A 27,659-nucleotide genomic window follows, 5' to 3' on the forward strand; every position below is an offset into this window, starting at 1 on the left:
ATGTATGACTCATGTTTGTACTGTAAAGTCTTTTACAAGGTCTTTTACAAATGAAATGAGGGATTCCAAATTAAAACTTGGTTCCCACTAGGATGCAACCCAAGGATGTAAGGGCAACCCAAATAATTTGACCAATCAGGACGTGATAAATGATGATCCAGCATGTGTTGATTGGTCAAAATAAATGTTGTGCTGCTTATGATAGTTATATGAGTTTCGAGACATGTTTCATTATTATTTTTTTAATCCAGATTATCAACAATGCAACTACTAAGGTACCATTCATTAAAAAGGCATAATTCTACCTCTACTTAAATCAGTTAGTAAAATATTATATTTTTCATTTATTTTTTACTAGAAAAAACAAGTAAAGTTACAAGTATAAAACAAGTTAACATTTCTGGAGACATGTAAAGCAGTTGGCAGCAAATTTTGATATAGGGCCTATAGTATTTGTTAGGAAAAAAAACTTTCAAAAAGTTTATTTTCCTAGTCACGTGGCAAATTATAATACATTGTGATTGGTTAGTTAATAATATGACGTTTAATACGCGCTAACTTTAACCTCATTCAATATGGCGCTTTTGTTGAGGAAAACGTGGATTTTTTCAGCGATCATAACATTAATAATATTTGTTAATGGTAAAGATTTCTGTAGTTTCTTTTGCCTGTAAATAAATGCGGCGCCAATAAATGCATGCTTTTTAATACCCACTGATCAAGAAAGTGATGTAAATAAGATAGTTTTAGGCATAGCCTAGGCCTAGGCCTAGCTAGGCTAAATGCTACATCGTCATCATACATGATGATGAGATCGCCGACGATGATGGTGAGGCTGCTGGCATTTAAACCACCAGCTAGCCTTATGATGATAGATAGATCTACTTAGTTAGGCTAGGCCCAAGTAGTAGCAAGGCTGAGGAGATGGTACTTTTATCTTAATGTTTGGTTTTGGTGTATAAAACAATATAAAAATTGATATTTTGGAATCTGCTAAAAAAAAGTAAATTTGTGTAAAAAACATCTTTAAATAAAGATTAGGCATTGGCCCATTGATTGGCCTAGGCTTGGCCTATATTTATTGTCCCCTTAAAAAAAATATTTCTCTTCAAATTTTTTGTTGAATATGCCATCTTAATGCCACGTAATAGTTATTCACTTTTAGTTACCCCCCTTTTACCAAAATCTGGATCGAAAATTTACCGTAACCTTAAAAAAAAATGTATTTTAGTTTTTACTGCAAAAAATACTTAAATTGTCTCTCTTGTTTCACCGCGTCTAGCATTCTATTTTGGTTATTCAAGCACTTTTTAAACAGCACTTTTATTTTAAAGAATGTGTGTGGTGTAGCAATGATTATAACCTATTGAGAGATGAACCACTTCAGCTTGTCAAGCCAGATATCCAACATAAGCAGTTGATTTTGAATCATGATTATGTCAAGGTACAGTACAGTTAGGGTAAACATTACAAAATCAGCACTGTGGTCATGTTAATGTTATAAAAGTTGTAAAAACAATATAAATTATCTGATAAACTCCTAGAATGTAGGAAGCCTTTTGGCATTTCACTACGATAAAAGGGATTCCAACCATGCTAAAAAACAAACCCAAACCGAAGTAAGGGGATACTTATATTTTGAACGGCCTGACTGTCTAAGTGTTTTTAAAAACTATGGTCATTTCATGCCATCCTTTATGACTATTGAATAAGATGAAAAGTAGTAATAAATCATTCATATCTCAACAGACATTGTATCAGATAGAAGGACCAGTTGCAGTGGCTGCCATTGTTGGAAAGTATCATTCTGGCAAATCTTTTCTTCTCAACCAGCTAATGGGCAAACGTCAGGGCTTTGGGTTTAATATAGGACCCTTTGTCAAGCCAGAAACTATGGGAATTTGGATGTGGGGAAAGGTAAGTTCTGTTTTATATTCACAGGGGTCACATTTTAGCGTTAGTCCATGTTCCTAATACTGGTACTGGTTCAAATAACCCCCGGGGGGTCACTTGTATATAAACCAAAAGGGGGTGGGGAGGGGCAGCAGCCACTTCCAGACATGAGGCACTTGCGCTACCTGTTTACTGAAAAATACTACGGACTTGAACTACCATTTACCAAAATAAAAGACGGCAGAAACAAGGCCACGCCAGAGAGGGCGCAATATTTGTACTGGTTCCCGGCATGATTTGCGCATGGCCAAAGAGACCGTTCATGGCAAAATCACGAACGTGTTTTGACAAGTTTATCGCGCGTCCGCGGTGCATGACGACGATGATCAAGAGTGGTCACAGTTGAATGATTTTGTCCTAGGCTATGTTTCGTCTTCTTCTGCTGATGCGAAAACTCTAGGCCTATTCAAAGGTATTTAGCGATGGGCTTATATAGCCGGACTTATAGCATCCAGTATGCTAAAATACCTGCAAAATTTTGCGATAAATCATGACATTTTGACACGGGTGGGCGGGCCATTGACTTAAACTACTAATTTCACCCTGTCATTTCCCACACTTGTGCTACCAACTCTCCATATTTTCCCACACTTGTGCTACCAGGCCCTCGAAAATATACCCGTAAATGCGGCACCTCCCCGTATTGAAATATTTAAGAGTGACCCCCCCCCCCCCTCCCAAGGAAATAACCGTCTCACAGAGACATCTGGTAGCCATTGACTTAAAGTTAAAAATGATTTTAATTATTTCTTCTCTGCTGTCGTGACCCCTTCTGTAAAACTGTACTCAAGTCAAAGCATTTACCGTGATCAGCTATCATACCTTAATCTTTTTGAAGAGTGTACTAATGTTTTAATGTCTTAGGATAATTAGAGATGTCTTAATGATAAAATGATTTGAATTATTTCTTCTCTGCTATGGTGACCCCTTCTGTAAAACTGTACTCAAGTCAAAGCATTTACCATGATCAGCTGTCATACCCTAATCTTTTTGAAGAGTGTACCAATGTCTTTATCATGAAAGTGTGCAATATATGTACTGTATATACACCGGACCAACGACTTTACATCTGATCCAAAGGAAAAGACAGTGAGAGTAAAAAATGATGATAACCTCTAATATGTTAGTCTGTCAGATACTGCTTAACCCATAATGAGGAAGGGTTTTTATAAGACAAATTTTGTATTACAGAATATGTCAATGGTTCTTGAACTTGAATACTTTGTAATTGTAATTACCATAGAGTTCTGCGGTGTGACGTCACAACGATAGATGGCACTGCGTGGTTGCTAGCCAACCAAAAAATGCATTCAATGCTACTATGTTAATAAACTATATAGATCTGTATTTCTATCAAATTATGTATCTTAGCTTTTTTTTTAACTGATCTTTTGAAATTTTAGTTTGTTTTTATTGAAAATTATTAAGTTTTAAAATGAATACTTCAATAAGCCTATTCCAAACCATTGGTGACCTTGGAGTCACTCAGACAGGTTGAAAGCATTTTTTAATTGGCTAGCAACCATGGAGCAACGCGTCGTGACGTCAGCACCGCAGAACTCTATTCATTCAATGCATCTCAATAATATTATTTCTTTATTTCTAGCCACTACCAGTAACATTATCCAGTGGGCAGAATATATCATTAATATTTTTAGATACAGAAGGTAAAGTGTGGACATTTTTTATTTTTTAACTTCGTGAACTAACTGAACATTTTTTTAAGTGACTATAATTATAAATAATAATTTTTATGATAAAGATTTCTAGTGCACACTTCTCCATCAAGGTGGTACTAGGTTAAAATCCCTGTAAAAATCTATATTTTCCCCCTTCCTTTCTCTTTAATTATTCAATAATTGGATTTTAAATGTTAAGTTGTTTTGAATGTCTTAAAGGTTTTGCTGCTAATAATGTTTCTGAAAGTTACGATGCAAAGATATTTGCTGTTGCCACCTTACTCAGCTCCTACCTTATCTATAACTCAGTAAAGATTATAGACCAAGCTGATATGGATTACTTAGAACTTCTGGCAAGGAGGACACAGGTGAGTACACTTTTTATCTTTGTATGGACTGGACTTACAGGCCTATTGTCAGGTGTTTGTTTTGTTTTGTTTTATCTTTATACTGGGTGACCTCTTCAGTCAAAGACTGATCTCCCAGAGGGCCCAGTTGGTGATCAGTGGCTGTGATGTACTAGTACACCGGGGTAACCCCCTACTCGTCTCGAAAGATGTACTAGGTTCTTTAAAGTGCACACGAGCAAGTTGTGTACACTGGACCTACGGTTTATAGTCCTTATCCGAGAAGACTCGTTCTACCACCAGAACCATGGAGTGAGTGAGCCTCGAACCCCTGCCGATGTTATGGCTACGTGATTACGGTTCCACTGTCTTAACCGCTCGGCCACTCACTCACTAGTATGCAATGCCAGTGGCAGGAATGTGAAATTTGTGAGTGTCTGAGGTTTTTAAAATGTAAAATCAATGTATAGTTGCACTCCTGTGGAGGAAATGAAGACTGAACTCACCCGAAAAATATCCAGAGAATTATCGTTTAAAAAAAACTTCAGCGGAGGACCTTCGTTTCAGCCCTATGTGGCAGTAAGCCAGTACGTTTTCTCTTGCAATACAATGCCCAAAGTATTGGTTTTTATTAGTTGAGGATGCATGATTCCGAAGTTCATGAATTCTTTGGTAATAACCCATTTTATATGTTTTTTTCCTTACAGCTTTTTGCTCTACGTTCACAGATGTCCCGTGCCAAATGGGCAAGTGATTTCAACCATGATTTGTTGACATTTCCACCTTTGATGTGGGTGAGTACAATTTGTTAATTTAATACATGTGGTTTGCGGTGTGCTGGCCCATCTCAGCCCCTGTCGTTTCTGGTAGGTTCTGCACTGTGGCTGCAGTTAGACCTAATCCGAATGTCCTTAATTGACGATGAATATTAATACAAAATTAATTGTCTGATAGGTGGTTCAAGATTTTGTACAAGCAATTGGTGATGATAAGTCCCCTAAGGAGTGGTTGCAAGGCATGATGGACTCATCAACATGGGAGAGTGAAGACCATAGGATCAGTTTACTGGATGTGTTTGAATCCGTCAACTGTCACACATTGTTCTTTCCTGCAACAAGGAAAGATCTCTTGCAAGACCTGTCACAGGTAAATCTTTCAAGACGGGTAGGGGGTTACCCCAGTGTACTAGTACACACAGACACTGTCACTCATCAAGAGGGCCCCTTGATTGTCAGCCTACGCTGTTTAGGGTCACCCTCTATATATTATGGTTTGAATATTTGTTGATTTTCTTTTATTTCACACATTCAATAGCAGGCCTGACAATAACAAATTAAAACATGTTGTGTTTGAATTGTTGCACAGTTTAGAGTATATAACCGGAACTTTGCTGTTATGTATAGGGGTTTATGTCATACAATTCATTGTTGTTATTCCTACAAATGTTATGTTTTACACTTAGGCAAGAGAAGAAGACTTAACAGCAGAATACAAGTTAGAACGAGATAACCTTCTGCAAAAATTAAGGCTTGGAATCATACCGAAAGGAAAAAATGATCGTCCAATGACAGGCCCTGAACTGGCAACTTTGATTGATATATTGGTAACAGCAGCAAATGAGGGCTCTCTTGCACAGGTAATTGTACATTGTTTAATAGATAATAATTAGTGTCGCTGTATGTCTGCACTATCAAACTTTATGTGACAAAAAAATGTGATGTATCCATATATGAACATGATGATGTCATATCACTACCATATTTGGGCATATCACTGCTCTATTTGGGAACATCACACTTTTTTTGTCAAACTAGTTTGATAGTGTTGACAGAGCTTAAGAGTTGTTAGCTTTCATACTCACTAACCAATGTAAATATTTATACGCATTTTACTTTAAGTTGTGATTCTTGGATCGCGAAAACACTCATTAATAGAATGAAGACACAAAACACTAAACACAATTAACAATTCTCTAATCCCTCATGTAGTCATAGAAGTTTTAGACAACGTAAAATTACAGCTGTACTATTTTGGTTCATCAGGTACCAAGTCGCTGGCATGGGTTCATCCAGGACATGAAGCAGTCTGCAGTACAGGACTGCTTTAAGTTTTACGACACTGATATGGAGGTCTTGCATGAGAAACACCTGCATGGAGCTATTAATCAGCATGAGCTTCTTGAATGGCATGAAATGGCTAAGAAGAAGACATTGAGGCTTCTGCAACAAGTACTCTTTGGGTATGTCAGTGTCACTTTTGCCGTGCATGAGCACTTCAACATGAAGTATCTCTTTGTGTTGCTTCTTAAATGTTGGGCTAATGTCATGGCATTCATGGTAGTGTCATGTAGTTTTTTCTCTTTTCTTTTGTTACAGTACTTCTACTACAGTAGAACCAGTCTACACTATCAAACTTTGTGACAACAAAATGTGATGTGCCCAAATGGACATGATGATGTCATATCACTACCATATTTGGGCATATCACTACCATATTTGGGCACATTGTTGTTGCTAATGATTTCATTGTTTAGATTGGAACATGTATATGTGGAATCTTCAAAAGAAATGAACTCAACAATACAAGAAAACTTTGAGAAGGCAAACGAAATGAATGAGAAGAAGATTAAACTCCGCTGTGGAGAAATACAAAACAGACAAGAGGTTAGCTATTACTTTTATAGTTGAACCGTGGTTATACTTGTCAAATTTGGTTCAAATGTTCAATTAACGCCTGAGCACATGGTTTTTTGTTTGTTTTTTTTTAAATTGTGCAAGAGAATACTATTTTTTTGTTTGTAAAACTTTTGAACATTCATAATACAGTACAAACACCTGAAAAATGTAATAGAATGGGAGGCCCTGTATACTTGAAGAAACCTAAAATGTCTGTACTAGGCCTGTCACGACCAATATGGTCTGGAGCCGAAATTCTGGCTTGACCAGTTTTGGTCTGTCGTGAAAATATGGTCTGGGGCCAAAATTTAGACTGGACTAATTTTTGCCTGTCGCGAAAAATATAGTCCGGGGCCAAAATTCCGACTGGACCAGTTTTGGTGTGTCGCAGCAAATATGGTTCGGGGCCAAAATTCTGTCTGGACCAGTTTTGGCAGCTTTCTTACACTCTTGCCACTGGGAGATGACATATCACTGCTTGTCCTGTCCCCATATTGACCATGAATTAATATGAAAGAAAATTGAAAAGAATGTAAATAATTTTAAGAATAATATTTTATTTTTGTGCGTGTAACCTTTATTAAGTTATTCACTGATTTTATATGTTAGTATTTTCTTTAACTTATTTAATAAATTTGTGGTTTATCTTCAGCTACAAGTTGAAGAAGTCCTATCGCAGCTATCTCTACCAGTACAAACATCAAGTTTGCTTGGCACTTACAATGGAGCCCTCTCTGGTGCTATCACAGGATATGCTGAACTGCTGGAACAACTTGAGGAAACAACAGCCTACAGGAAACACCTACACCAACTCAAGGTAATAACAGTTGTTCAGCATTATTTAAAGATGTATTTTCCCTAAAAAACATGATAAGGTGAAGGTTAATAAAATCAGACTTAAAATCAGCCATTTGCAGTTTAATAAAGTTGTACATTTCCATAAAAAAGACTAAAAATAACGATTACTTAATTAAAGACAAAATAATTAATTTTGATCAATGCTTTAGCACTGAACGTTTTATTCAGAATAAATACTGAATAAAGTATTCAAAACTCACATAACAATTAATTTTCATTACATTACAGGCTTCTGTAGAAAATGTTAAGAATTCATACCTTTTCAAAAATTCAAAGGCGTTGGAAGCTATGTTTGAAAATGCAAGTAAAGCGGCGGTTGGTAAGTTAAACAACTACGCCTGAAGGCTGCAACACTCTTATGATGATAACGATCGATGATAAATAGATAAACATACATTTTTCTTACATAAAACAAAAGAAATTCAAAAAGTTTTCATTCTAGAACTGTAGGATAGCAATTTATGCTGTCTTTGATATTTTTCTATTATGGGCGATCAATATCTTCCTATGGTGAATGGGCCTTTAACTCTAGGATTAACATTTCTATGTATTTCAGTGTGGCAGATCTGTATTTTTTTTTTCAATATTTCAAATTTAAAAATGAAATGGTGCCCTCTTTAAAATGATTAAAATTTGACTTCTCTTTTTATATAAATTCATTAGTTACGTTGTCACATTTAAATTTATAAATAAAAATGTTAAATAATGTCTATTTTACAAAACAATACAGTATCAGTTTTTAGTTTTCAAAGTACATGGAAATCCCTATGCCTATAATGGAGCAGTCCAATCGGAGATAAAGCAACTTTTGAACCCTAGGAATAACAGAGGAAGCAACGTATAGGATTAACTGAAACCTCCTCAGATAGGCAAGAAGTAGTGCATTGTGTTACAGTATAATAATGTTGTTATAAAGCACATTACACTATTAGAAAAAAAACTGACTTTAAAGGAAAGGAACACCCTGGGCTAAATGTGCCACTGTGCTTATAGATAAATGTAATAAAAACATGATTACAATGGTTCAAGGTACAATAGTAAGCAATTAAGTTAAAAAATAGACTTTTAAACGACAAAATATCGAAAATTGAACAGCGCCATTTTGACAGGTTAAGAGCAATTATGTGACGTCAGATTAGGTGGACGCATTCAAGCAAATCCAAGCGCCCATCGTCTTAGTACAGTATTTCAATATGGAAGTGCGGGATATAACCATAAATAAAATCAATTAAATAGCCTAACATACCTAATACTTTTGGAATATGGCTTGGAGTTTTTATAATTCAAAAAATTTGGAACCAGAATATACAGAAAGAGAGTTAGTTTTGCGTCGTGCTGATGAGGAAAAAAGAAGAGAAGAAGAACATTCTCGAGCATAACAAGCCGTCGAAGAATGGTGTACTTTCGGCCAGTGTATCTGTACTGTATGCCTTACTAGGCCTAGAACTCGTGTTTAACGAAAATAAAGTAGACACTGCATCGTCAACCAACAGCCTCCGTTTGGAAGGTTTGCCAGTTAATTCCTCTACCAAATCCCGTTTGAAACAGCTAGGCAATAAAAGTAACAATAGATAAACAATAGCTGAAAGATTTACGAATTGGCTTGCAGAAGAAAAGATCGATCGAAGGTTTGTTTACCAAGCCAGCGCATGCTCATACCGTGTCATCGCCGTCCTGCATGACCGCATGTCGCGTTATTAGCCAATCATATTAGCGTATTCGCTTAGCCAATAGAAGCGCTGAATGCAACCGCGAATCTTAAAATTTTCGTCGGCCGTATCTGACGTCACAAACAGGCTGCCATGAGCACAAGATGGCGATTTTCAAATGTCTTGAAAACAGCTTTAAAATCCTGTTTACTAGAAAACTACAAATCCGATTTAAACATAAATTGTGCTGAATATTAAGTTGGTAGGGTTACTTTTATAATAGTTAGGTAAGATATTAGGGTGTTCCTTTCCTTTAAGCAAGAATTTAATGGGATGTTCAGTACTATACTGTATTCGAAAATTAATGCAGTTTTATTTATTATTTTGTAAACATATTATTTATTTCTTTTTCCTTTAGTAGGATGGATATATGTTTTCTAATTCATTCATTTTATATTTTCCATGAGTGTTAAAGAGTCGCTATCTAATCGAGTTTGAACAATACCATGAAAGCATCAGTGATCTAATGGTTAGGACATTTGCATATCAAGCAGAAGGTTCCGGGTTCAAATCTTTTTCTCATTCTCACAGATTTCCTAATCTTTTATCGTTTCAAATTAATTAATAAAATTTCGGTATATCGCTGGGCGGTTTAGAATTAGTGTTCTTTGCCTACTGTGTTTATATATACAGTATATATTTTGATAATTATATACAAGTTTATTATTTTGCATGATAACATTACATTTATTACCAACACATTAGTTTAGCAAAGCTGTCAAGCCAGGAAAGAATTAACTTAACATTAACAATAAATAATGTTTTACTCATAATATTGCACAACTTACAATATAAATATATAAAAACAATAAGAAAAAGGAGTGTGACACTACCTAATAAAAACTATTATATGATTACACCTTTTCTTGAATACCCAAAATTTAGCAAAAATATTTCTTTTATTGTCTTTAGCTGCAATGTCTACTGCTTGTCAATTAATCTGATAGCAGTACTTGCTATTCTAGTGGTCAGAACCAGGTCAGTTTCAGCAGACACAATGCAAACATAAAACCACACAAAATAGTTGCACCCCTGCTGTTGTACCAACAATTTACACTGCACATAAAATGCATTTAGCTTACCCAGACATTCAAACAGCTGTAAAAATCATCAAATGAGCAGAAAGGGATTACATAACACCACATCAACCTTCACAGAAAAAAAATCCTTGGAGACAGGAAATGAAAATAGAACATTAACAGTAAATTCCAGATAAATAAAGGAGAGATTATAAGACCATAATTCATCCATGGCTTTTATTTTTTTATGAACTCTTTTGGGGGAAGGGACATTCTTTTCATCATCAAACACATTATGATTTATTGTTATTCATTGTCATTAATTTAAAAGAAATTCTATCATTTTATTATAGAGAACCCCTGGATCTCAACTAGCCTGTGGTTCTAGATAAAAGGATAACCCTTTCAAATAAGTTTGAAATAAATGAGCTATAAATAACATTGTTTTTTACCTTTGAAATATTTTTTGATTTTTCAAAAAATGTAATGTAAATGAAATTGTAAAGAATGTACATAACTATTAATAAGATGATAATCTTTACTTTAAGGAGTTATTTGGGATAATTTCTTCTTTCATTATTTGCACTTTCTGTTAAAAGTAAGAAACGTTGTCCTTTCTCTAAACTTATAAATGGATTTATTTGTTTAGGTCATTTAATTCATAGATTCTACTCTAATCTAATGATATTTCTTTATATAATAATTTATCTTTATTTAATTCTAAAATCAAGAAATATTTTTAGTAGGTTTAAGTGCCTGGAATTGTTTTTGTAGATATCTTTCCTGTTGTCTCTTATTGCTAAATGTATTCCGGATTCCATTCCATAAGTCACAGTGGTCGGCTTCCCATTGCCAAGTGTGAATTGAAACAAAAAATAATTGCAAATCCAGGTCAAATAAGCCTAAATAAATATAATTTCATGTGATGTTTTTAAATTTATAAAAAATTCATTCATTTCAAATGTCATTTAGTAATTGAATAGAAGATAACAACATAGATAGTGTTTCACTTTCAAAATGTACAAAGCAAATGGTTTATATTTTATAAATAGATTTATTTCTTTCTTTCAAGTCAAGAGAGTCTGAACCCAGAAAAGCAAAAACTTGTTTTTATTTCTGAAAGAGACAGAAGAAAAGCAAACATAAATTAAAGGGGACATATTGGAGCCCAACAAATTGTCCCCTTAATACGGATGTCTCTTGAATAGGGGTTATTCACAGTGTATAAACATATATTGCTTAGTTCCTGAGAAAGGAACACCATAGTAGGGGTGCCCCCTGATTAGACGGGTTGTTCAAACTGAGTGTATAAACATATATTACCTAGTTCCAGAGAAAGGAACCCCTTAATAGGGGTGCCCCCCGATTAGACGAGTTGACCTAAATGAGGGGTTCGTACTGTATTGTATGAAAAAAAGATTTTATAAATACTAGTAAAATGGGTTTTAACATTTTTAGTTAGTTAGTTAATACATATTCATGAGATAATGCTTCTAAGTACAAAGGAGAAAATCCCGTTTGTCTGCCTTCAAGGATAAATTATTTCTACCGGGTCTGTTATTGGACATCAGATTAGAAGAAACTTTGTGATTGGTCAGTTTGGTTAATTCATATTCATAAACTAGTTAATCAAATGCTTCACAGCAATAGAGGAAACCAGATGGATATGAATAATTCATTTTTAATAAACAGGAACACCCTACTTAAACACTGTCTCTTCATTGGACAACTCCCATCGGATTTGAAGATGTTTCTCATTGGATTTTAAAGACTTACAACGTCAGCTCTGTCGCCTTACATGATGCATAGACGGTTTTCTTCTAGGCTTTCCCATCTTATCTCAGGATTAAGAAGTGTCCGTTTTACGTCCAGCTGTTAAATTTTATTTGTATATTAAAGTCCAATATCCACTGGGATCTATATTTTCATATTTATAATATACATTTATTATTTAAAAAAGTTATTTTTCTGTCTATAAAAAGATTATATATATAATATGTTATGATTAATAGGATATGCAGTAGGAGTATTATATCAATCTAATTATACTCCAATTAAACTATTAGACTTATTAACATGTACATAAGTTCATATTGATCATAGTTTACATATGGATATAAGTTGTTTACATTTAAATATAACCAGATTGCAAAGATTAAACTACCGTATTAATTCGATTGTTCAGGATGGTTTTTAGGGGGAGTTTATTCGGAGAGGCATTTATTCGAGGGAGGTGTATTTTTTTTAGTGTTTAATCAAATAAATACCCCCTAAATACAACACAATTAATATCGAGAAGTGATAAAATACAGTAAAAATTGTATCAAAATGCTTGGTAAATTGTAGATTACTGTATGTCAATCAATGAATTTCTACTATGGAAATACTATGGAATAGATTAAATATTTTTACTTTTATTTTTAAAATGCTTTATTATGTATTTCAGCTGAATTAAAATTGCTTACAATGCACCCTTCTCAAGACCCAATGACCCCTAATGACCTAAAGAGGTTGATAAAGAAAAGTTCGGAGAAGGTACTGGATCGTTTCCGGAGGGATACAGAACACTTCCACAAAGAAAAGGAGTATGATGTGTACATGAATGTTGTGCAGGTAAATTTTAATTTGTAAAAATGTAGTTTAATTATCTAAATCTCTGTCTACACTATCAAACTTTATGTGAAAAAAAATGGTGTCATATTACTACCATATTTGGGCACTCGCCACAGGTTGGTTCCCACTTCGATGTAACTGTAATCATATTTCACCTAGAAATGTTTATATTTGGCCAAATTTAAATGAAAAAATTCTTAATAAAAAACAATTTTAAATTCTGGATAACAACTTTAAGAGCAATTTGAATAAAAACATTTAAGAAAAAAACATTTATTTGGTTGTCAATAATGGTTGACTGTAGTGTTAAAACATATATTTCCCCTTGTTCATTTATGGGAAAATGTCCCCTTCAAAGAAGAGGTTCTATTTTACCCTTTAGTGTGGTCGCCATACAACGCAATGACGTAGTCACAACACAAGTGGGTTGACTTGCTTGTGATTGCCCAAATCACTTGCAATGCATTTGAATGGGAACCAAGCTTTTGTTTTTAATCGCATGGCAATACAGTTGAAACCTAACAGCTTAACTTAAAGTATGATTCAAAAATATTTTAAATGTTACTGAATACATGGCAGAATATTCAGATTGCTATTTTGATGTAGGTGGCAGTGAGATTTCCTTAACTGCATCAGCGGATGTTTTCTAACATTATTCATGTCCTTACCACAAGTCTCAAGACACAGATGAATGTTGTCGTAATTATGGTTAACTCAAGGCGTTCAATCTTATAGCATACTTTAGATTATAGAAACAAAGCTGTAAAAATACATGTGTTATGCCACATATAATTTAATGTTTATAAACAAAATACACATAATAAACTTAATCACTTTAAAGATGTTTTGTCCCCCTGAAAAAATAATTCTTAACAGCATTTTTGTTGAATGAATATACCATTTTAATGTAAAATTGTAATATAATAGTATATCCACTTTGACCGAAAATTGGATTGAAAAAGGGTGTATTTTATCTTTTTATAAGTTAAAACATTTTTTTGTAATTTTTTTTCTACGGAACTGATTAACTTTATTAAAACTACAAAATAACATATTCAAATCTGATTTACTTAATCTTCATTTTTTCATGTTTTTGGGGGACAATACATCTTGAATAAAAAGGAAATTATAAAGGGAATTTCAAGCACTACTGGGTTTATAGAATGACCTAAATTCCATCACCATCAAAGTAAGCGAGTAAGTGCCCGAGCCATAACATCGGCAAGGGTTCGTTCGAGACTCGGTCCTGGTGGTAGAACGAGTCTTCTTGGATAAGGACTATAAACCGTAGGTCACATCTAGCTCATGTGCACTTTAAATTAAAAAAACATAACACCATGACATTCCCATATTTTTATTTTATAGCACCAACACATTAGTTAATGTAATGTGTTCGGGTCATTGAAAACCTAGTTCAGTCATTCATTTGAGGTGTATTTAAAAAAATCACAGTCACAATATTTTCATCAGATAGAATTAGATTATAAAAGCAAAAATTTACATTATATAATACAATACATTAATTAAAACCGGTGTCTACTAAAGAGTCTCTTCAAAGCAAACTAATATAAACGGTATAATCACAAAAACAATGCAATGAAATACTTTATATTAATGGTTGCATCATTATTCAGCAATTCTATATTTCAAAAGTATTATAATGTGTGTGATGTTTTAAGGTGGTCTTTGATGTAGTTGATTTATGATCTATGGATGTATATTCAATGCCGATTGTCTAGGGATTTGAGACACACTTTCTATGAACCCTCAAGAAATATACTGTAATATCAGACATGATTCAACCACGAATTAACATATAACTTTCAAAGAAATTATTATTAATAAAAAAAAAATAAATAAAGTTCACGAAAGTATAATGTGCCTAGATTGAAACTTAAGTTCAAGCATGGATAAATTATCAATTCTTCCATGGTTCAAGGGTACTATAGCTATTAGATAAGATATCTTGCATCACAAGAACATATGGTACCTACGGCAAGTAGTCGCAGCTACGTTTGCATTAAGTTTATCAACTGAACTTCCTGAGTCAAATTTATCCACTTGTACTTTAGAAGTTATGAGTGCAGTACCCTCTTCTACATTGGGCTCGATTCTAACCCTAGCTATCCAAGAACAACAAAAGTTTTTTTGATGTACTGATATGATTAAGAAACACCTGACAAAACATTTTACAGTTACTGACATGTTTAATGTTATTTCTAAACTTTCTTTTGCACCAGTCTGCAATTCGATTTTTGTCTGTAAAATCCCTATTTGCAGCTCAAATGAAGATACTGGGATTGGTTGCAGGTGAACCATATATAAACACCAGGGCCTTTGCTTTAACAAAAATTTCCTTCCTTTAAAGGGGGATTCTGGGTTTAAAATTGCTTTTAAATATCATTTATTTATTAAATAAAAAATATTATAACAATATAGACATTTCAGAATGAAGAAGTAATAACGAGAAATTAAAAAAATTAAATTTCATATACATTTTAGGGTAAATTCATGGAAAGTCTGTTTTTTAGCAGCTTAGGGAAGCTCATTAATATTCATGAGATATTCACAAAATCACGTCACCAGTGGATTCCAAACTCGCGACGTCATGTACGTTGTGTTTGTCAACTAATTTACATCTCTCTCCCCTGTCAAACGACGACCACCATTGTGATCATTGTGAAATACATTTTTTGTAGATTTTCTAAGCTAGGCCTAAAGTGTAATAATAACAGTAGTAGCATATATTTATTTGACATTTAATGAAATACAAAATTTAGTACAGATACGGAGTCATAAATTATACTAGGCCTATTTTTATACCTCTATAGTACAGATCGTATTATCGGCTTCACGTACAATACTCCTCTAGGCCTAGCCTAATAATAATATGGGCGAGAGCCATTCTGACTAGGGATTCCATGCCACGATGGCTACGTTAAAACAATGGGGCCCATGGGCCTAGCTAGCCTACTACTAGATGATTGGCCCATAAATAACAAAACCCATCCTATCAACCAAACTCCTAAACAATCTAAACCTAAAACATTCTACAAAATCGGCTGTAAATATTGAAGCAAAACCGGGAGCAAAACAAGGTCCGATCGCCGTCCACACGTATGGTGTCCCGATCGTCTAAGTAGGCCTAAAATAAATAGGTTTAGTTTACTCTCCAAAAAAGCGGATACTCATGCATCAAGCAAGTAGACCAGGTAGTAGGAAGGAGACCTAGCCGATCCGGCCCAGTTAAAAATTGAGCTAGCTAGTGTAGTAGACCCTATGCGAATTGATACTACCAGGCCTTTTACTATAGGCTGCACTACACAAATATTCCAACTCTCTCATTCGAGCTATATTATCTATACCATTCCCGTAGGTCGAGTCGACCTTCAATCAAATACTGTACATCGTTCATGTTGTGATTATAGACGGGGTATACTCGACCCGACCAGTTTGGTATTGTTGTATCTGCTTATCACGTGACGATGCCAGGCATGGGCAGCAGAGAGAGCACGTGTATCGTCGTCTCGCTTGATCCTCAGCAGGAATGTACAGTATACGTTATGCTTCATTGATTTTGATTTTTCCCTAAGTCGGTGCGAAAATCGGCAAACGTAAAGTGCAAACATATCTAATTTTTCACTGTTTTGATGAATTTTCATAAAAAATTGACTTTATAAATGGGAAGACCGACTAAAATCAGATCATCAGATAAGTATAATTTTACAAAAGTAATTGATATGGTTTATGATAACGAGTCGTCGGAAGATGGACCATTTCACGAATTTCCTATTTTGTAACCACAGTGTGATTTTGCCATAGCTGCACTTGTAATCTGGCCTGATTTCACAGCCTTCGTTCTGCTTCACTGGGCGCTTATATAAATTGAAACTTTTACCGTTCAAGAGACAAACAAATATATTTTACATTTTTTACTATTCATTTTAAACCCGGAACCCCCCTTTAATATCAACCACCATCATCAACATATTATACTATGAAATGCCATTTGTAAAAAAATATTTATCTTTTTAGCAATATTAAGTGAATCGTCATTTAGAGCCTATGTTAAAACATATGGGGGGAATGTTTTGAGATTACTTTTGACCTTTGCCCTAAAGAATTTATGTTATTATCGTCAAAGATGTCTGCCATTTAATCATGTTCCATTTATTCCTCAGGATGTTTACTCTAAAACTATGCTTCCCATTTCCGTATTTGGGCAAGGATGTTTTCATTCAGAATCATCAAATGTACAAGCTTACTTAAAATTAAAGACCCATTTCCTACAATTGTTGATGTTTTGTAAAAATAATGTATATATATTACTTTTAAAACATTAAGCCAGGTCATTCCTTGTCTTAAAAGTATGTTTAAATTTATGGTAAATTATGATAAAAATAGAGAAATAATGCAGTGAATGTTCTCTTGTGGACGTTCTTTTAGGCCTAGCCTAGCTAGACTTAGTTTTGTTGGCCCAGCTGGTGGATCAAAAAGTGGGTGAATTACTGAAGAAAAAACAAAAACATCAATCCGCGCAATGCATATTGTGATTTATAGCCGGCCATGTACATTATTATATCGACTTATTTTCAAAATTGTAACCATTTAAAGACAAAAGAAGTTTATCGTAATAGGACCATGTTTTATTTATTTTTACATTAAATGTAGTTTGTGACTTTAAATTAGATCTAAAAAACGTAAAGACTTCAATGATTATATTTTGCTATTAGACACCTAGTATAAAAGTTCCAAACTGAATTGAAGATTTGTTTTTTTCAACTAAGCAAGAAAGTGGTCCAGATATATTTTATTCGCTTGTCGTCTCTATCTAGTCATTTTGATGCAAGATTTTTGATTGGTTGTTATCAAGTTATGATTGTCCGTTTATGAATCGGATGAATTGATTTTTATCTAGAGGATTTATTATTCTGAGATAATATTGTCAAGGGAGGCCATTAATCTTGCTCTGATCTATAACACATTATCGTCACTTCCCTTGAATGTACTACATTATGTGTCCATATATTGTTCATTGAGAACTTGGCTCATGGTTGGTGTCCTATGACTTGTTTCTGCTGTGTATCCTTTAAATACTGTATTAAAATACTGTAAACTATATTGTAAATACAGTGTACATTTCTTCTGTTCCTGTTAAAATGTCATCATTATTACACAAAGAAAAAAAAGTTTCTGGTTGGATGCTTTGATTTACCGATGTCTACAATATAGTGTTCTTTACAATACAAACATCCCATCCTTTAATAAAAGAAAAACGTTGATTTATTTAATTAAATAAAAATAAAAATTCCCATCATTTCCTTCTGGTTCATATGAACGATTTTGTATGTGTATGTACAAGATTTAGGCAAATTAACAAGAGTATATTGCAGGCTGGCGGAAAAAAAGGTATGGAAAATATGGTGCCTATTGCCAAATATATGGTACTATATTTTTTTAGATAAATAATAAATTAAGTTCATAACATATGTTTTTGTATACCATAATTCTTCTAATTAGTAACCCCCCTTCTAATAGTAACCCACCTTAGTCAATCTATAATAATAACCCACTATGGATTAGAGTCACAAAAACTTATGATGCAGTCGTATTTTGAAAATAAGGAGATAATGTGTGTTGATCTCGGGAGTGGGGGAAGATTGATTGTTTTTGAGTTTATAAAATGAAGTTATAGTTCAACCAAATTTGTTTATTCGTACTGTTTTATTATTTTGCTATGAGTTGCTGACCGGAAAAGTTGGGGATGGGTTACTATTTTCAGGTGCCTAATTTAAGATTAGTAACCCAAAACTCTAATAGTAACCCACCTTCTAATAGTAACCCACCTTCTAATAGTAACCCACCTTAAAACGCAATCAAAGAATAATAACCCAGGGTTACAATTAGAAGATCACTGTAGCCAAATCATTCATTAAAAGCAGACAAGAACAAATATCTTAGTATAAAAAATTAAATTAAAATGATGTAGGCCTATTCTGATATGCTATGAATATTTGATTTTATATTTATTTACAGAATGGTTTCACAGAGGTTGCCAAAGGATGTGAATTGAGAAATAACAATTTACTGAAAAGTACATTAGACTCAAAGGTAAGTCATAGAATTAGATTATTTTCCATGGAAAACCACTCAATATCCTGGATCTGTCTCTGTGTAATAAATATCTGACAATGTTAATTTTTGATTGAATGTATAGATTCATGATCTAACAGAACAGATGAAAGCCAATACTGATGCTACCAAAGCTCCTCTACCAATGAATGAAACCGCTCTTGATCACATGTAGGTTGTTACATTTGATATCATAATTGTTTGTAACTACTGGAAGTAGCTTTGCGTCAGGGTGCTGAATAATTGGTCAGATGTTTTGCCCTACTCTGACGTAATTTGTACTTTATACTTGAGAATATTTGCAAAAAAATTTCTTTTGAAAACATTCCTGCAACTTTTTTGTAGGACAAATTGATATCTGGCAGTTGATTTGGTAGTTTACAAAACAAAAGGGTATGAGGATGATTAATAAGTTACCTTGACAATTCATATCTGCTGCAAAGTGCTAGTTGCTAAAAAAAAGACAACATTACTGTAAAGCTCTGTCTACAAATTTTATGTGACAAAAAATGTGTGGTGCCCATATATGGAAAAGATGATGTTATATCACTACCATATTTGGGAATATCGAAATCATATTTGGGCGCATCAAACTTTTTTTGTCAAAATTGTTTGATATGTGTAGACAGAGCTTAAGACACATACCGTAAGCTTCCTTTGGACTCCATTCTGTGACCGTACATTCACATTTTATAAATAAAATCATTGAGAAACCTTTATATAATTATTTGCAGTATCTATATTTAGTTTCCATTATTTATTCGCAATAATTTTGCATTTTTGTATGTGTTTTTTGGCAGACTTTACTCTGAAACTGCCAAGGTTTTGGATCGATTCAGTCAAGATTTGGTAGGAATGTTTAGATACAAGAATTAATAACAAAACTTAAGCTCTGTCTACACTGTCAAACCAAAAAAAAGTGTGATGTACCCAAATATGGTAGTGATATGCTCAAATATAGTAGTGAAATGCCCAAATGTGGTAGTGATATGACATTATCATGATCATATATGGATAGTTTATATATCGCATTTTTGTCACATAAAGTTTGATAGTGTAGACAGAGATTTAACATTTTTACATCAGGCATTGTTCTTAAATTTATACCACATATTGAGCTAATAAGAGTTGTATTGAATTTTTGTGTTTTAATTGTAATATACTTATTCTAATCTATCAATAGTTAAAACATCATGTATTCATTTTATGTGTTTTTAGCTAAGACTTATTATTATTACCAAATCATGTGTTTGAATCATTCAACATTCTGTTAATGCAATCATTTTAAACACTTATTAGGTTCGTTTTCTGTTATTTTAATTTATTACTTAAAGCGATAACATTCAATTAGGCTGTTCTAATGTATTTTTTGTCTTACTGACTGTTCAGATCATAGTAAATTAATTATGTTCAGAATATTATATGAAGCATTGTAATACTGCGTATAAATAGACCTGTCAATGCACAGTGTTTTATTGCCACAACAATATTTGCGAAAGAAACAATATTATCATCTCCACATTACCAGAACATGCTATACCACTATCACCACCACTTCTCTAATGTCACAATGATGTTTCACTATCCAGCACCAGGTTACCAACACACAAACACTTCACCAACACACCACCACGTCACCAACCCACTACCAGTGCCACCACTTCACCAGATGACAATTCAATACCAACCCACCACATCTTCACCAGATGACAATGAACCAACCCACCACATCTTCACCAGATGACAATGCACTAACCCACCACATCTTCACCAGATAACAATGAACGTACCAACCCACCACATCTTCACCAGATGACAATGCACTAACCCACCATATCTTCACCAGATGACAATGCACCAACCCACCACATCTTCACCAGATGACAATGAACCAACCCACCACATCTTCACCAGATGACAATGCACTAACCCACCACATCTTCACCAGATAACAATGAACGTACCAACCCACCACATCTTCACCAGATGACAATGAACCAACCCACCACATCTTCACCAGATAACAATGCACCAACCCACCACATCTTCACCAGATAACAATGCACCAACCCACCACAACTTCACCAGATGACAATGAACCAACCTGCCACATATTCACCAGATGTCAATGCACCAACCCACCACATCTTCACCAGATGTCAATGCACCAACCCACCACATCTTCACCAGATGACAATGCACTAACCCACCACATCTTCACCAGATAACAATGAACGTACCAACCCACCACATCTTCACCAGATGACAATGACCCAACCCACCACATCTTCACCAGATGTCAATGCACCAACCCACCACATCTTCACCAGATGACAATGCACCAACCCACCACATCTTCACCAGATGACAAAGCACTAACCCACCACATCTTCACCAGATGACAATGAACCAACCCACCACATCTTCACCAGATAACAATGCACCAACCCACCACATCTTCACCAACGCCACTACCAGTGCCACCACTTCACCGGATGACAATCAACCAACCCACCACATCTTCACCAGATAACAATGCACCAACCCACCACAACTTCACCAGATAACAATGCACCAACCCACCACATCTTCACCAGATAACAATGCACTACCAACCACAATTTTTCTAGTGTCACATCCCACACCATGAAACACAAGCAGCTATTGATATTGTGTTTGTCATTTACAGGATGAATTCAAAGACCTGCCTGCCTTTCAGGAAGGTATACTCCTTCTAACAAAATCTTTACACTACGTTTGTGGTGAACGACGACATGAAAACATGGCAGCTTATCAACATGAGGTAACTATATTTTCCAATTTAAGGCCCCTCCCCTGAGTAGCCCATGAAATATTCCCTCAATGCACATCTTCGTCTCTTAGATGATTTGTCAAATTAATTTCTTATGTTGCGGTTACATCCCTGTGTTGTCTTCTAGTGGGAACCAAGCTTTAGAAAGTAGGCAAGATCAAACATGTATGACAATAATGTATTGGGGAAAAGGTCTATTTTTTAAGAATATGCTGAGAGAATAATAAGGTTTGGTTAATGCTGTTTTCCTGCTATTACCACATATCTTTCCTGTTTTCTTTATTAAAGGAATTAAGTATGATAAGTGCATTAAGAATTTTGTTATGTCCAACTTGGGCAAAGAATTTTTCTTTTTAACTCATAAACTCATCTCTGTTCTTGTGGTCTCATTTTCAATTGTTTCTTCTGTGTAAGGTTGGTGTGCCACTTGATATAGCAAAAAGGATCGCATTGCTGTCAGCAGATCGATACGACACAGTGTTTAGCATAACTCTATACGTAAGTTTGTTATAAGCTCAACGCAAAATCAAAGATATACTGTTTTGTATATCCTAAATTAAGATTTTTTCACACTATATACACAAATAGTTTAGATTACTTTCATCGCATTGTATTGGTACATAGGGCTCCCTCTTGTTTCTGTAACAGCGTTATTCAACTGGGTTTAGGGTCTGCTTTTTGTATATGAACTGAACAGATCCTTATTGGGAGAATTTTCAATTTAAATAAGCGACAATGGCCGTGGCCAGCCAAATATGTGTATGTTTCTGATAATACATGTATGGTACGACATGCTCAAACTAAGGATAAGTACAGTACAATATCTATAAACACCTTTTCCTCCTTATTATTTATTGTGTCTGCAAAATTGTATCTGGTTTTTTTTTCCTGTTTTTGTAATATTTGCCAATAAAAAATTAATATTCTGTATTGAATTACAGTAAAGCATATTCATACATTATTAAACTTGATTGTAAATTAAAATTGGCATATCATGCAAGGATCAAAGGGCGGACGTTTCACAGGGAAGTACATGGTTAATATTTTTTTCAAAAACACTTTTTTATTCTCGTGGGAGTTGTCACAATACTGCCGGATGTAAAACTCTGCAATTATGATTTTTCATTTATAGAAATTATTTTCAATAAATAAAAAATTACTTATAATAATGTAGTATAAGTGAGTGAGTTTACCACATTTAAACCACAAATAGATATACGATAACGGATTAATCCATTAAATTTTGGAGGCAATCCTGACCAGAATCCCAATTCTAGACCACTTTTTATTATTTTACAATAGGTAGTACATGAAAACAACAGACAGATCTTTACCACATTTAAACCACAGATAGTGATGTGGTTACGGACAGACTAATTCTTGATAAGTTTTGATCCGGACCAGGATCCCAATTCTGGACCACTTTTTATTATTTCAGACAGATTTTTATCACGATTCTTGGTCCCTTTTTTCTTTTTACTCCTGTCAGAGGTTGCAAATCTCTGACTATGATTCCTCATGTGATTATTGTTTTCTTGTTATGTTATGATGTCTTATGAAAATGATATTAAATATATAATTCAATATATTATTATGCAATTACAATTATTTTGTTGTTTTCATTGTTATGTTATAATAGTTTCTGAAATCATATTTCTTTTTCCTTAAGGATTTAAGGACACCTAGACATTTCAACTGATAATGTAACAGCTGTGTTAATAGTTGTTAATTCCTGATGGATGTTTAAAATTATTAGTGCCATGCTTATAACCTAAATAATATTCATACAACCAAATTGTATTCCATAATGATTAAAAGTTAATATTGACAAATTTATATAAAAATACTATATTTACTGTATGCATTGACAGTATCTGTTGTAGGAGTACTTTGAAATATTACCACTCATTAGGCGCTTCCTTTACATAGACTCATGCCTCCCTTTTTAGAAAGTTGAATTAACAGTTAAAAGGGCTTACAAGAAGGGAGAGGAGTCTGTATCTCTTCTCCACCTTCTCTTTCTCCCCCCCCCCCCCCCCCTTCATCATGAATATAATAATTGTAGGCCTGTGGCAATAAAACCCTTTCACAGGGATGTAGTAGTTGAAATCTGACAGGATCAGATGATTTTAGAGTGGATGCTGATACATTAAAGTTAGTCATTTTAGAGTGGGTGCTGATACATTAAAGTTAGTCATTTTAGAGTGGGTGCTGATACATTAAAGTTAGTCATTTTAGAGTGGATGCTGATACATTAAAGTTAGTCATTTTAGAGTGGATGCTGATACATTAAAGTTAGTCATTTTAGAGTGGATGCTGATACATTAAAGTTAGTCATTTTAGAGTGGATGCTGATACATTAAAGTTAGTCATTTTAGAGTGGGTGCTGATACATTAAAGTTAGTCTTAGCAGAAACAGTAAAATATTACATCCTTTATTTTTATTTTATTTTTTGTTCATTTTTCATTTTTTTGACAAGCAATTTTTTTTTAGATTAAAGAAATATGTTTGCTGAATCTAAACGAAGGTAAAGCTGCGAATTGGCCAGTTTATCTAAAAATCAGCATAATTGAAAGGTATATGGCAAATGATGCAGATATCCAAAAGCTAATCTACGACAGGCAAGGTATTTACTCTGCGATTATTGGTTTTATACAATGGCTGCGATGGAACATGGATTATTTCAAGTCTTTTGTGATTTCATGGTAAGTATACAAATTGATATAATTATAGAAAAAAAATTAATGAAAACAGGCCACCGCAAACGTTTACAAGAAATCAAAATAAATACTGTATATAAAAAAAATTTGTTAACTATAGAGTTTTTACTCACATACGGACGAATTCCTGCTTTACAGTAAGTGTAAAATTATTTATTTGGTTTATATAATGTTTTATTAATTTGTTTGTAGTTTAAAGGTATGTTCAGGTTCATGGTTATGCTTTCGTATCGCAAGCAATGTCATATTTTAATTAGCGTAGCAGCAAAGTGTTCAGACTATCTTAACTAACGCTTTGGTTAGAAGTGTCACCGATTTGGGTGAATCTGGTATGCAGCAGTAAATTTGATTGGTTGGAGGTCAAAATCATTGATACATGGCTTTCATATTGTAAGCGTTGTTCACTAATCTTATACCTTCGTAACCAACGAAAGATCAGTGTCATAAGAGGTGGCTTACACTAATCTTTTCCTGGTTCAGACATGACTTTTTACGCTGCGTATAATACGAAGCATAAGTCTGTAGGTCTGAACAGGCCCTAAGCTTAAATTTCACTGCACCACTAGTAAGTGTGATGGTCAATAAGTTTATTATATTCACTGGGAATTTCCCGCCGCTACAAGAAAGGGATGTAGCGAGGAAGCACGTTCCAACTTTCCCGCCATGCACACAATGAATTAACATGACATAACTAGGACGTCCTTTAGGATTTCCTCAGTTACACATGGGACTGATGTAAATGGAATGCTGTACTGTATTCTCTTCTCTGATCTTTTGTCAAGGCATATTCCATACAACAATAATTGCAATGTTTTAAAATGGCACATTCTTAAAATTTATTTTTGGAGAACAATGCCTTAGAACTTCTGTGAAAAAAATCTACAAACTACGCATACGTAATATAGATCACTATCAGTTGATGCCCTACTTTTAAGCTCTGTCTACACTATCAAACTAGTTTGACAAAAAAAAGTGTGATTTGCCCAAATTTGGTAGTGATATGTCCAAATATGGTAGTGATATGACATCATCATGTCCATATGTGGGCATATATATATATATATTCTGTTCATATAGTTGCACATATACAACATTACATTGTGTTTTGTTATGTTTCACAGAAACTTAATGACACTTATAAATGTTGTATGAAATCCTGTGAGGTTTATTACCCATGTTTAATATACATCTTGTATTTCATTTATGTATTTATTATTAAAACAATGTTTTGCAGATGTAATATGAGGCCACTCAAAATAGGTGAAGGTCAGGCCACTCAAACGGCGGCTTTGATGACATAACACAACGTGTCACCAAAAAAGAGCGTTTACAATAATGCATATTCATCAGGGGAAGCAATTTCAACCAATGCAAAGTAGCATTGGTTTTATAAACACCAAATTATATATTAAGATTATGAATATTCATGTGAATGATAAATCTCATGAATATATAATTAGCAAGAAAGGATAATATTGAATAAAGATGTTATACCATACGGATCTATAGGCTACAATGTACATGATGATTACACTAAAATAATCAGAGTCTATGTAAATTATGTTAATTTAAATATTCATGATTGGAACGTAAATTGTTCTGTTGAATGTTTATAAATGTAAATTAGTCTTTGAATGTTTATAGATAACAGTGAGTAGTATTAAGTATTTATCTTTTATTTGTCTAGTTTATTTTCTTATAATTTCAGAAGTATTAGAAAAATATATATAAAAATATGTTGTTTATCTATACTTTTTTGTAGTTTCTTTTTAAGGTGTTTATTTTTCAATAGGGACAAATGTTGTGTGGAAAACGAAAAATTTATATAAAAATATGTTGTTTATCTATACTTTTTTGTAGTTTCTTTTTAAAGTGTTTATTTTCAGTAGGTGTAAATTAACGTCATGTGGAAAACGTTACAGAGTTTTAAAAATGCAGGTTCCTTTTTTACAACATTGATGGTTGTGGAAATAATCATAAATATTTGAATGCAAGTTTTCCCAGACACTTATGATGGGTGGAGACACGTGACGTGTGTTGGGAAAAGTTTGAAAACAAATAATTTACAAATCAGAGGATACACATTTTGACAGTTATCTTATATCCTGTCGTCCGATTGGTTAGAAGTCTAAAAGATGCATACAGTCGGGCGTCGCATACAAGCCGTTTCGTCGACGTCTTTTAAAAATGTAATTGCGTATAGGTACATTGTAAAAATAATCTCAACAACTTGTTTAACCTACAGGGAAATCGATGATGTTGTAAAAATGTGATATCACACAGGGAAGTTACATATTAGCCAAGTGGGACGTTGGCCTGGGGTAGTGGTATCAAGGGAAGTTACGTATTAGCCTAGGGGGGTACTTCGTCCCGATGTAACAAGCGAGATCACGCTTGGAGAAAAATATACAATACCAAAATGTCATCACATGTAGCCATATAGCAGGTGGTTTATAATATATGTCTCAGCTTGAGTATTTAATCAAGGTTTACGTCAAATATTTTGACTAGAAAAGTGTTATGGCCTAAATGTGATTTATGTTTAACGTTATATAATGTAATTTAATAGTTGTATGTTACTTTGAATTAATGTTGAATGACATTTCATGGCTTTGAAAATACATTACATTAAACCTAATCCTACAGAGGACTAACATATTTTCAGTACGGAGTTTATTCTACTTGACGTCGGCCCCGCCTTCCTGTCGGAATGGAATAGTTCTGTGTAAAAATGATCGCGTACATTTACTATAACCACTCCTTTCAATACACACATAATCAGGGAGACACCTATAAAAAGAACGGACGAAAAAAGTGTAGGAAGGACGCCCCTTCCTATTCTGTTTGGGATACTTTTCCACGAAGGAACGGCGGAATTATACCGTGTGGTTTTACAATTGTAAGGGACAACCCTGAGGCTTTGTTGGGATTAAAGGCGTCTCTTAATTCGACTGTCATTTTCAGGGACACCTCTATATTGGGGACACTTTGTTGAGTCCCGAAATTACCCCCTCCCCCACCCCCTCCCTTAAAAAAGGGGTATTACTGGATTCCTAATTAGTATCGAAGTATCATTTGCGTATAGGCCTAGACCCACATTTTTTCCCAGACTCGAACATAAAACTGGCCTGTGCTAAACAG

General features: G+C 34.1%; 1 protein-coding gene across 1 annotated transcript; it reads left to right on the forward strand.

Moving 5' to 3' along the window:
- Positions 1-575: 575 nt before the first annotated feature.
- Positions 576-27,443, forward strand: LOC140047707 (guanylate-binding protein 6-like). Its single transcript, XM_072092744.1, has 20 exons — positions 576-642; positions 1,335-1,444; positions 1,750-1,917; positions 3,560-3,620; positions 3,852-4,000; positions 4,687-4,773; positions 4,934-5,125; positions 5,442-5,615; positions 6,022-6,218; positions 6,513-6,642; positions 7,307-7,471; positions 7,741-7,831; positions 12,687-12,853; positions 18,890-18,964; positions 19,071-19,156; positions 19,786-19,834; positions 21,675-21,788; positions 22,212-22,295; positions 24,292-24,503; positions 25,753-27,443. Coding segments are annotated over exons 1-20 (2,379 nt in total). The 3' UTR covers positions 25,754-27,443.
- Positions 27,444-27,659: the final 216 nt, after the last annotated feature.

This window comes from Antedon mediterranea, chromosome 4 (genome assembly GCF_964355755.1).
Source record: "Antedon mediterranea chromosome 4, ecAntMedi1.1, whole genome shotgun sequence".
NCBI classification, from domain to species: Eukaryota; Metazoa; Echinodermata; class Crinoidea; order Comatulida; family Antedonidae; genus Antedon; species Antedon mediterranea.